The 13311-nt window shown below is 33.1% G+C and overlaps 1 protein-coding gene across 1 annotated transcript in view; it reads right to left on the bottom strand.

The window, feature by feature from the left end:
• FANCL (FA complementation group L) overlaps positions 1-13311 on the bottom strand; it is a gene marked incomplete at both ends in the record, with an annotated part of 77290 nt that overhangs the window by 3969 nt on the left and 60010 nt on the right. The window contains 1 exon segment of the mRNA XM_079720927.1: positions 1964-2114. Within this exon segment, the coding sequence (XP_079577053.1) occupies positions 1964-2114 (151 nt within the window).

The following is a 13311-nucleotide window of genomic DNA, read 5'->3' as shown; positions in this document are numbered from 1 at the left end:
ATCTTTATCTCCCTGTGAAGCTTTCCTGGATAAGTTAACAAAGGGGTCAATTCATATTAAATTTTTGGAAACTGTTCATTTAATAACAAAAACAACTAACAGTTTACAGAATCTAAAGAAAAGCTATTTCTACTTGCCACTAAATTCTTTTATAACTGTACTAGAGTATGTACAAATTTCATAAATTTTATTGCTTTTTTTGAAGGTACATAGTGTGGTTGTTTAAGGTTAATTTCGATTTCATTTTTATGGTAAAAATGTCTTGATAAATTCTATATACTATAGCATAATCCTCTGGCTAAGGTTGGCAACAATATAAATACAATTATTACAGATCTAGCAAAAAGAGGTAATCAAGTAAAATTAAAAAGTAAGTCCAGGTAATTCAATAAGAAAAACAAAATTACAAAAAGTTAATTTATAATTTCATTGGTTAATGCATTTTTTACATGAACACATATTCCAGGTTAGCCTTTAGCAATGTCACCTAATGGCTCCAGAAAGTATTTTCACTTAACAACAATGGTTGTATTAACTAATCTTTTGATTAATTTGCTGAAAACCTGGTCCTAAAAGGGCAAATCAATGCCTGAAGAAAAAAAAAGGAGCTAAAAGGTAAATATAGGGAGAGTGAGTAAATACCAGGTTGTTTACGCTGAACAATGAGAAATAAGAAGTATATTTAATCATAACCTAAGAGAAATAATTATTTTAATGGGGCCATTAAGATAATAAATTACGGGCTTCCCTGGTGGCGCAGTGGTTGAGAGTCCGCCTGCCAATGCAGGGGACACGGGTTCGTGCCCCGGTCCGGGAAGATCCCACATGCCGCGGAGCGGCTGGGCCCGTGAGCCATGGCTGCTGAGCCGGTGCACCCGGAGCCTGTGCTCCGCAACGGGAGAGGCCACAACAGTGAGAGGCCCGCGTATCACAAAAAAAAAAAAAAAAGATAATAAATTACTACACTTCTTTGAAGAAAATATTTTCATTTTAGTATCTACTTGTTCACAAATATACCATAACTTGGTTAACTATTCCAAATTAAATATTGTTAAGACTTTTTCAAACTTGATAAGTAACAATACTGTCTGTAGAATTGCTGCGCAGTTATACTTTCCTCTTCTCATAGTAACGTGTCACTTTTCCCCCCAGATAAATCTATTATGCCTGGGTAGGAACTACTAATTCGGATATGATTCACATCAAAATATCAAAATATCCTTCATAACTATATAGTATTTACTGTGAACTCAAATATAGTTTAAAACATCTAAAATCTTGAGAGGCTGAGCTTTAAAATTGACTTCATGTACTGCTTGCTCATAATGAGAATACATAAAACAATCATCTCATAGTAAAGAGAATATGGTAATATTGCCAGGATGATATTTATGGTTATTCCACATCTTATTAATTTCATATATTTATAGTAAATTAAATACTTAAAATATATTCAATTATTATTTTGTAAGGCTTTCTTTTTACTCTTCAATGGCTCTTCAATGGCATGCATGGCCCACTTCAGGTTCTTTTACCCTCCTCTATATTCCTGTCAGAAAATACTCCCAAACTTGTTCGTACTTGTCTAGTTTCACGAATGAAGACTTCATTACTTCTAACACAGTTTTTTTCCTAAGTAATGGAAGTTTTGAAAAATCTACTCCACAATTTCTGTGATAATTGAAAGCTAATTAAACACTATCTCTGAATGCTACTTCCATGGATTAGATCATCACCTTTTGTAATGAAACACCTCAGTACTTGCCCTTTCTACTTGAAATATTTACATTTAAATACATAGTAATAAAAGAAATCATAGTTCCTCTCCCAAAGTTTTAGTAGTTGACTTCATACAAAAAGTCATCTAAGAGTCCAATGTCATCTTAGATTCATTTTCCTAAGAAATACAAAATACAATCAAACACCTTTAAAAAAAAACCTCCTTAATCCTCTTTTACTCTACCTAATACAATTCTGCGTGCTGTAGCACTCCTTGTAGGTTTTTCCGGCTCAAGTACCCAAGTCTTCTCATCAATTTCATCCAGAACATCCCAGAATGCCTTCAGTGATTCCAGTGCTGCCAAAAACTGACTATGAATGCTTATTAAGGAGCTCTGTGAAAAGACAGACGAAAGCTGAATAAGCTGTATGACACTCTCAACAGTGGATTATCTTTCACTTAGGATACAACTCAGTTTACATGTTTTAAGCTCTGTTTCATTTCAGCTAAAACTAGACTCTAGTAAACAACAGTCAACTCTCCCTGCTTCATTATCTCTTCACCACTATTAGTATTAACAGAATTCTTTTTTGATTGTCACTGGACTGTGCCCTTATCAAGAAAGAATTGCTTTTTAAAAACCATATTTATTATGATGCATTTTGTACATATGTATGGAAAGGCATACCTTGTATTAATAATTACTATTATTAATGTATACAATATATATTTAGCATAGTGTCTATACAATTTTAGTATGAAAATATTTTTATTTTCGCTCAGTTATCAAGTTAAATGCAGTGCTATTTTTAACTTGATTAAATTACTTTTACACACTGTTAATAAATAACTTTGCAGACTTAATTAGACAAAGAGTATGAAAAGGTTTTACACACTTTTAAAGAATTCAACAGAAATTACAAACAGGATTTCTTTTGATGTTAAATTTTTAGCCAATCTCTGAATTCAGTATTTCAGGCATTAATCCTTCATGGGAATTATATACATTTTCACTAAATGACAAGAACTAAAGCCATCACTGATTTTAAAAATCAATTCATAAAGTCAAGAGTTTCTTATAAAATAATGTGGTATGGTTAAAAGATACAACTATTTACTAAATATTTTATATAAAAAGCCATCAAAACTAAAACAGTTTTAAAAAGAATTAAGGATTTTATTTACTGTTTCAAATAAGCAAAACATATAAAAAAGTCACTGAAAAACTGTTGGCTCGTATCAGATGTATTCATCCAAAATAACTGATACAAGCCAACAATTCAAGAATATGATACACCCTGAGTAAGATGAAAAGAAAGAACTCACTTCCTTAAACATGTATTTTGTACTTATGTACTTAAGGAAAACCCATTTCATCTCATCACTTCAGTCAGGGTGTACACATAGATGGATTCATAGCTCAGATTCACCAAAGCAGTTTCAACTCTTCTTCTATACACAGAAAAAAGTTAAGAGTAGGAACTAGAGCTTAATGTGTAAAAATAACCTTTTATTACAAGTATATTGAGGGTAGAGTATTCTCTTCTAGTATACCATACTTATCCACAAGTTTAGATGCCAGAATCCAGAAATCAGAAACCTAAATACCCAAGTGTTTCTTTTTTGTTTAACTGAGCTGCACTTTATTTCCTCTTTCATTGAATGCACCACCATTCTTTACATACCCAAATAAGAAAGCAGCTTTGGTCCTTGTAGATTTCTTCTGATACCTAATAAATTCTGTAAGTTAACATAAGACTTAAGTCCATATTTAACATATTTCTTGATAACTCTATTAATCCTAGTATTATTATATATTATTAAAATAATCCCCTATTCTTATTTCCATATTCAGACTTGCCATCCTTGACTTAAACAACCTTCCGGCAGAGTACCCAATTTAAAATATAAACCTGAACAGATCAGTCCCTCTCTTAAAACCATTCAAACCAACATTCTAACTGGATTTTTTTTCCCCTCTAGTCATATTCCCCTAAAGCCCATTATTTACATTGTGATTAAGCTGATTTTTGTATTCTACAAACCTGATACTATAATTTCCTGGTTTACAATAAACTGTTTTAAGTACAGTTCTTCTCAAAGTGATGTTTTGTCTTTGTGATACTACCACGTAATAAAAGTAACACAAGTTCCAAGAGCTGTTCAATAAATATTTAAGTAAATTGAACTATTTGACATAAGAAAATAATCACTGATGACCACCATTCTATTTGGTCACCATTATTTACAAGTACCTTGCAAATTATGTTTTATGTTATCGTTAGTGATTAAAACCACAGTTCTTTATCGTGGCTTACAATTAATATTGTTTAATATGTATACATAGATGTTTACATAAAGTAAATTGAAATACTTTCTGTGGGTTTATTTACTACTCCAAGCTTCAGTAACCATGTTCCCTATGATCATTCCCAAATCTTTTTAAGCCAGATGGAGAACTCCAAAACTACTCAGCCATTTCTATATAGATAACATCTATATGGCTGTCTAAGACACACACCATAATTGGATGGTTCCAAACTGATCTCATCATCTTCCCAAAGAAAAATTCCCTTCCCGCTGTTTTTTTTATTAGTGAAAGGGGCTACTACTTGCCCTATTGCCCAAGCCAGGAATCTAAGCATAGATTTAAGTAGGTTACTAAAACAACCTTCTAACTGAATTTTCTTCCTTTAGACATAGCCCCCTATTGTAACTAAACTGACTTTTGTACTATGTAAGTCTAATACAGTAATTTCTTTGCTTACAATAAAAGTCACTAATCACTAGATGCAAACATAATAAACCAACTGGTGGACAGTATGTTGGCATTTTTAACAGCTTTACTGAGGTATAATTGGTATACAAAGAACTGCACATATTTAATGTGCAAGTTGATGAGTTTGGGCATATGCATATACCCATAATACCATCACCATAATCAAGGTAATAGATATAGCCAACACTTAACACTTAACAAGAGATCTCTAACACGAGATCCCTAAAAACACTTAACATGAGATCTACCCTCTCAACAAATTGTGAAGTGCACACTACAGCATTGTTAACTGTATTGTACAACAGATCTCTAGAACTTATTCATCTAGCACTCTGTACCCACTGAACACCAACTCCTCATTTCACCCACCCGCCAGCCACTGGCAACCACTACTGTACTCTCTATATCTATGAGTTTGACTTAGATATTTCATATAAGTAGAATCATGGCAGTATTTGTCCTTTTGTGACTAGTTTATTTCACTTAGAATATCCTCCAGGTTCATCCATATTGTTGCAAATGGCAAGATTTTCTTTTTTAAAGCTGTCTTGTATATACTACATTTTCTTTGCCCATTCATCTGTTTATGACAGATAAACAGATGGACAGTTGGATTTTTTCATATCTTTGCTATTATGAGTAACACGACAATGAACATAGGAGTGCAGGTATCTCTTCAAGACTCTGATTTCAGTTCTTTTGGAATATACCCAGAAGTGGGATTGCTGGATCATATGGTTGTTATATTTTTTACTTTTTTGAGGATGCTCCATACTGTTTTCCATAGTTGCTGCACCATTTTACTCTCTCACCAACAGTGTACAAGGGTTCCAATTCTTCCACATCCTTGCCAATACTTGCTATTTTGTGGGAGTGTTTGTTGGTTTGTTTTTGATAATAGCCAACCTAACAGATCAAAACTATGACATGATACCACGTTTTAGTTTTGATTTTTATTTCCCTGATAATTAATGATGTTCAGCATCTCAGAAAAAGAAAGACAAATACCAAATAATATCACTTATATGTGGGACCTAAAATATGACACAAATGAACTTATCTATGAAACAGACTCACAGACATAGAGAATAGACTTGTGGTTGCCAAGGGGGAAGCGGGGTGGGAGAGGGATGGATTGGGAGTTTGGGATTAGCAGATGCAAACTATTATGCATAGAATGGATAAACAACAAGGTCCTACTTATATAGCACAGGGAACTATATTCAATATCCTGTGATAAACCATAATGGAAAAGAATACGAAAAAGAATATATATCTGCTGTACTGCAGAAATTAACACAACATTGTAAATTAGCTATGCTTCAAAAAAATAAATTTTTTTAAAAGTCATAATCAAATTTTACACAGTATTTTTATGTTCCAAATAAAGAAAGTCTGAAAAGGTGAAAATTGAGACACAGAAGCATTTCTCTTAGCAATTTTAATGAAGTGGACATTAAAACTATTGTATCAATAAGCTCTCTGAAAAAAATTTTCTACAACTGCTTATTTTATCTGTTAAATCATTCACAAACTCTTAATTTTCAATTGATTTCCCTACTGAAAATGGGGGGAAAAAGTCTAAATGTTAACAGTACAATTAAATATTCTATATACATCACCATAAATGCCAAGGAAGTACCCTATAATATGACCAAATTTGATATCAAAGTTCAGTAAGTATTTTGCAAGGAGAAAAGTTCTCAAATTTTTTTTTCAAAAATAAAAATTGCCAAGTCCTCATTTTTTAATATAAGCAGTCTCACATCACACCAAAACTACTGTGCAACTGTCTTAAGTTTTCTTTCTTTCTTTAGGGGGTGGGGGGGAGACAATGTGCAATGTAAAATAACATGTGAATCAGATAAAAACTCGGATAAAAGGTGAGAAAGCTTAATATTAAGAGGTAACATAATAAAAATACAAAATGTTGGTAAGGATGTAAATCAGCATGAACTCTCACATTCTGTGGGTGAGTGTATAAAATGGCACAACCATTTTTGAAAAGATTTGGCAATTTCTTTAAAAACTAAATATATCCTTACTTGTAACTTAGCTGTCCATAAAAAGACTTATGTAAAAATGTTCATAGCAGTTTATTCATAAATGTCAAAAATTGGTATAAGTCCAGATGTCCATCAATAGGAGAAATGATAAACTCTAGTATATTCATGCAATGGAATACTACTCAGGTATAAAAAGAACAAGCTACTAATACATGTCACAACATGGAAATTTCAAAACTATGTTGAGTCAAAGAAGCCTACGTACAAAAAGAGTACATACTATATGCTTCTGTTGATATGAAGTCTGGAACAGGCATAGCTAAGGTATGGTTGGGAAAAAAACAATGGATATTTACTGGGAAGAGAGAGGAGACTGAATGGTGGTCATGTTCTGCATCTTGAGTATGGGCTGCACCAGTATATTCATTTACTGAAACTTATGATACACTTAGGATTTATGCATTATTCCCCAATTTTACAGAGAACTGAACTCTAGTTAAAGGTATGCATACTGAAGTATTTGGGGGAAAGATCTGATACGTGCAAATTACTTTGAAAGGCCTCAAAAATCAGATGGATTTATGGACGGAACGAGGTACAAATGGAAATATAAGTGTTAAAGCAAGTACAGTGTTAACTATAGAATCTGGGTGGTGTATATATGAATATTCACCATAAACCTTTTCAATGTTTATGTTTGAAATTTTATAATAAAATATTGGGAGGAATTATATAACTTATATGAGTTATTTATTATAACTAAGAAAATTAATTAAAACTATATTTTCTGGATTAGGTTATAGACTAATTTTTTTCAAATATTTAACAACTGATCTCTTTACATAAATCTTTAAATCTATATATTTAAAACCATCTCTAAAACAAAACATAAATATGCCTTCTGAGAAAAGCGGCTCACTGTATGTGGCAAGTTATAATCTTTGAAATGTCTGTAACAGGTGTTCTTAACCAGAGAATCATAAGGTTGGGTTAAAAAAATGCATTTTATATTCTCTAAGTAAAATTTAGCATTTCACTCAACTATGGACATAGATAACAAACCACACAAACGGTATCACTACCTGTAACTTTCTCTACAATAAAAATCACACTGCAATCACTTAGGGAACTTAAACACTAATATCTAGATTCCATTCTCAGCCATTCCTTTTTAATTGATCTTGTTACAATGCAGCCTTAGCACTAGGAATTTCAAAAGTTCCCCAAGTGATTCTAATGTGCAAAGTTGAGAACCACAGGTGGAACAATGAAGAACAGCCATCCCTGTTATAGTCTAAATGTTACCAGACATATTTCTAAAAGATTCAAGCTCATGAGGGAAAAGAAAGGCATCCTTATGAACATTTACATGATAACTTTAATTTCACTCTTTTCTCACTGTTGACATTTAATATTTTATTTTATTTTTGCAACCAATTTTGGGATTTAGGGAAGCATACAATGAATTTGTAAAAATGGAACACAGTTTATAAAATTAGACTTACAGAGAAAAGTTTTAACTTTAACTTAAAATAGTCAATTTGTAGCCATATACAACAAACTATCTGGGTCAAGAATCAAAGAATCCATGTCCTCATTTATAGTATACCAAGTTATACAAAAGTAATACTACAAAATGAATTATGTCTTAATACAATTCAATACAGCAAATGTGTATAATGTATAAGTGTTATGCTCTACAGTAAATACTGGTTGATATAAGATACAATAGAGTATGTTAGTTAAGATCATAGACTTGTAGTCAAATATTTAGTCTCATTCCTAGTTCCACTACTTAAAACTAGTTGCATCTTTCTCAGCAAATTACTTAATCTTAGCTTCTGCAATATGGAAATACTGTTAATCCTTACAAGATTTGAGTGAGATGATGTATATAAAATGCCAAGTGCTCAGGATACAGTATATGCTTAAAATTAATAGCCACTATAATTAAAAGACATATGGTCCCTGACCTAGAGAAATTCTATCAAATCAAAAAATATTTGTACCCTATTAGACAAAGGATTAACACCCTTAATATAAAAAGTTACTGAAAATCAATTTAAAAAATACATATGTATTAAAGAAAATAGGGGATTAAAGACAGTTTCCCAGAGAAAAAATTCACATAATCACATAAAAAATACTCAACTTCATAAGTTTAGACATTATTTCTAATTGCAAAATTTCAGGTAAGAGAAAGAGAAGAGATGAGCAAAGCCTCAGAGTGAGAGGATGGTGAGAATAATGAGGTATATGGGATGGGGGTCTGCTTTCCCAGAATAACTTTTCCTTTAATAACTGAGGTAGCTCAATTCCATGGTATGGCTTCTTTCTTACAGCACTCCCATTACTAGTCACTGCTTTATTACAGAACATCAGTGAAGAGGTGAGCATTCTATAGGTCCTATGGGACCATGGTGCATGCCCTTAATCCATTCCAGAATAATCAAGAGTGGTTTTGTTCTAATTCAGCACCAATGATTCTGTTCCAAGGCTTCACCTGTCCCTGGGTAATGTGGTTTTAAAAACAACCCACTTTATATAAAAATTTTTATTTTCTTCTTTGTACTTTTCCATACTTCCTACAATAACATTTATTATTTGTATAATCATAAAGGAGCATATGTAGAACTAGAAATAAATGGTCTGTCAGCTATCCTTGCATTTCATGAATGTGTATAGTGAAAAACATACTAAACTCAATTCACTGAAACTAATATTTCAACCATGTGTCAGGACTATGTTAGGATCTCCAATACAAAGATAAAAGAACCCAGTACACAAAGAGGTCACCATTCTAATCTTGATGGGTAACAAAGTATCTGATATCAAGACATACCCAGCCTCTTAAAGACTTAATATTACATCTATAAATGTGAGTGTGGTAGGTAACTTCTAAGGTGACTTCCAGCTCTAAAAGTCAAGAACTCTAAATATAACTTGGAAAATCCATGAAGTAGCTGATTCTGTCCACTTAAAAGTAGGTATACTTCCTTTCAAGATGCCAATTACTATAACATACTCCCATTTATTTCCAAATTGTGTTTATAAACATATTTTCTCATTCAAATTATAAATTATAAATAACTTATATGATTCACTGTAGAACAATCATTTCCTCTTTAATCAAAAGAACTTTTATACCAGAATCAGAATATTTGGATTACACTTCATATCCCCATGTATTTAAGGGGAGAAGTCAAACATGCATTATACAACTACTATTTTTTTCTAAAATACAGGGACAAAATTTCAGTCTTCTAAAACTTCTGAGTTTGGGAATAGGTTTGAAACCACAAATTTCTAGCAGGAATAGAAAAGCAACTACACAGCTCAAATATGATGAAAATCCAAAAATTACACCCAGAACACTGCAACTGGTTAATTCATTAATCAAAGGAAAATGTCAACCTTTTTAGCACATATACATAATTAAAAGAAATAAGATAGAGGAAAAAAAACTGTAGAAGGAAGACAAAAGAAATTATCAGCAAAACCAAAAAAATAAAAATTTAAAAACCCCAAAAGCAGGGACTTCCCTGGTGGCGCAGTGGTTAAGAATCCACCTGCCAACGCAGGAGATACGGGTTCAAGCCGTGGTCCGGGAAGATCCCACATGCCGCAGAGCAACTAAGCCCACGCGCCACAACGACTGAGCCTGTGCTCTAGAGCCCACGAGCCACAACTACTGAGCCTGTGTGCCACAACTACTGAAGCCCACACGCCTAGAGCCCATGATCTGCAACAAGAGAAGCCACTGCAATGAGAAGCCCGCGCACTGCAACAGAGAGTAGCTCCCACTTGCCGCAACTAGAGAAAGCCCGCACGCAGCAACAAAGACCCAATGCAGCTAAAAATAATTAAATAAAATAAATAAATTAAATAAAAACAAACACAGAAAAGGCTTAGTGTCCCAAAAGCAATAAACTATCCTACAGAGAAGAAAAGTATCCCAGTAACCAAGATAACAGTGTAGGAGCCTCTCACCTAAGCCTTGCTATGGGAAGGGAGAGGATGTGATGCTAAACCACCTCTTGTCCTTAAAGCGCCAAAAAAATTTTTTTTAAAGGAGAAATACTGAGAAAGTTAGAAAACATAAAACAAGGACAAAAGAGTATATTCTATATTCCACTCTACCTACTCCAAAGATTTTGCAGCATACCATGTTGAAGGCATAACAACCACAACATTCATTATTTTATCTATGTATCTTTCAGTCTATTTTTATGTGGGGTAGGGCAATCACTAAAAAAAAAAGGCACAGACTAACCACCAGACATTGGAAAACTGTATCTGTAACATTCCATGCACTGGGAGCACAAGAGCTAGGTTTAACAGGGAAGATATTCCCTGATATGGAGTCCAATCTTCCTGTGTGAAAAGCAAAGGTCAGAAGATTAAAAAGAATGTATTAATCTTGAGGGGAAAAAAACAGACATCTCGACATGATTTGAAAAGAGCAGGCATAAAGATATTAATAAGAGATCAATTTAATATTAGGTTCACCTAAGGCATTTAATGACATTCTCTGCACTGAAATCAGGATACCTGGACTGTTCCGTATATAGACTTCTTGGTGAGAAGATCTGTATGTGAGATCTCTGTGTTGATGCACTGAAAATTTCTGAATAATCACAATGCTGAACAGTCTGTTTGGTATGATAGATTTGGCATTTAAACCTTTAGATCATGAACCATTAGAAAGTTCATCTGGTCAAAGTCACCAAATCATGACCTTTCCAAAAAAATTAAAAGGCATATTCTATCTCCTGACTAGTTTTATATTACTGAAACACAGTCTATTTTGGAAATGCTTGCCAATTTTTATTGCTGGCAAGTGTGATGAATCAAGTACCCCAATATTTGACCAGAGGAAGGTCAAGTTGGTTATTCTTGTTTATATTTAATAAATAAATAAACCATCAGAAAACTAGGTTATATCAGTATTCTATAAAAATCTTGAAGGGTATCACATTTTCTCATGACACATAGCCAATAAATAGAGAAGGAGATGAAAATGTTCTTATTAACTCCATGGCTAAAGGATATATATTTAGTGAAAGAAATCAGTGCTCTGGTTTCCATTGTCACCATCCACTGATGAACTGCTTATATGCTTAAGTCTAAACTCTTTTCAAAACATGCTAGTCCTGATTACTTAAATGTTAATATTTTTTTTTTTTATATTCGACAAAGAAACTGGGTAACAAGTACAAGCTAAGAAGTTAGTGGCTGTGACCCATTATTATATAGAAGTTGCATAAAATTTTTCAAATGGTGGTGACAAGCCAAAGGAAGCTGATAGCAACTGTAAAGAAAGTTCTGTAGGGGTAAGGACATCATTTGAGAGAAGACTAGTACACTCTTTGAATTATAAATAGAGTTTTAAAAAGGCCTGTCAAGTTATATTGCTTAGAAGGTCACCTATAGCTGCAAAGGTTTTGTTCAGTCTTGAAAAACAAATCAAACAAGCAGAAGGCGACCATCAGGAATTTTTTAAGGAAGGTAAATTTCTGCACCATAAGTATAACTGGTATATTTGGACCCTTGTCCTACATCATCTTTATTTGTAGCTATAACATTAAGTGATATATGCAATGATAATTTGAGCTTGGGATCTCCCCCAAAAAGCAAAGCCTGAGGCCAGGGCTTGTGTACAGATAGGTTATTGGAAGTAATCTCAGGGATTGAGAGGGAGTAGGGACTGGAAACAGTATAAGCGAGGAGAGAAAGCTAAAATAAGGGTGTACTTTCAAGATGGTTACTGTGGTCAATGGCAGCTCTGTGAGAAGTTCTAGAGAAAGCTCCTCAGAACTGCCACCCAAGAAACAGAATTCAGGAGCATTTATTCACTGTCTTCTATTCCTGACTGGTCGAGTTGCCCTAAGGAGGGTTATGAATTCTCTCACATTTCCATCTGCATACATATGTATGCCTAATGGCTCCCATAAACATCACTGGTCCTAGCATTAGAAGAACTGTGGGGCAAAGAGAGAAGCGGTAGAGCTTAGGTGAGGTGTTTTGTCAAGATACACAATCATGAAACAAACTGAAGCAATATGGCTGAGTAAAAAGTGAGTGCAAAGGAAGTGAAGTATGGAGCAAGAATTATCTGATTCCTAGCCATTTGCCAAAAAGGGAAGTGACATATGGTCAATTCTCCAAGAGTTAAATAAACCTATTTTGAAAAAACTTTCCTCATGAAATTAATTTATATAAAGCTTTAATAGTAATAAAAGGGATATATTTGAAATACCCAAAATATATATCTATATAAAATACCCTGCCTATTTTGTGTTGTTGCCTTATTATTGAGCTTTCAGAGCTCTTTATATATATTCTAAGCACAAGTCCATTATCAGATACATAATTTGCAAATATTTTCTCCTAGTCTATACCTTGTCTTTTCACTCTTTTAATAGTATTTTTTCAAGAGCAAAAAGTTTTAATTTTGATTAAGTCCAATTTCTCAACTTGTTCTAATAAGGATCTTGTTTTCTGTATTGTGTTAAGAAATCTTTGCCTATCCCAAAGCTTTTCCTTGTTTTTTCCAGAAGTTTCATTGTTTTAGGTTTTACATTAAGTTTATGATTCATTTTGAGTTAATTTTTACATATGGATTGAAGTTCATCTGTTTTGTATATATATAGCAAATTATTTGTCCCATTTATTGAAAAGACTGTCTTTCTTCCACTGAATTATCTTTGCACCTTCACTGGAAACAGCTGTATGCATACACAGTTATATGGGTATATTTCTAAATTCTCTATTCCAGTGATCTTTTTGTCATACTTTATATTAAT

Source organism: Hyperoodon ampullatus, assembly GCF_949752795.1.
Source record: "Hyperoodon ampullatus genome assembly, chromosome: 15".
Classification (NCBI taxonomy): Eukaryota; Metazoa; Chordata; class Mammalia; order Artiodactyla; family Ziphiidae; genus Hyperoodon; species Hyperoodon ampullatus.
This window is presented reverse-complemented; position numbering and strand designations above follow the sequence as displayed.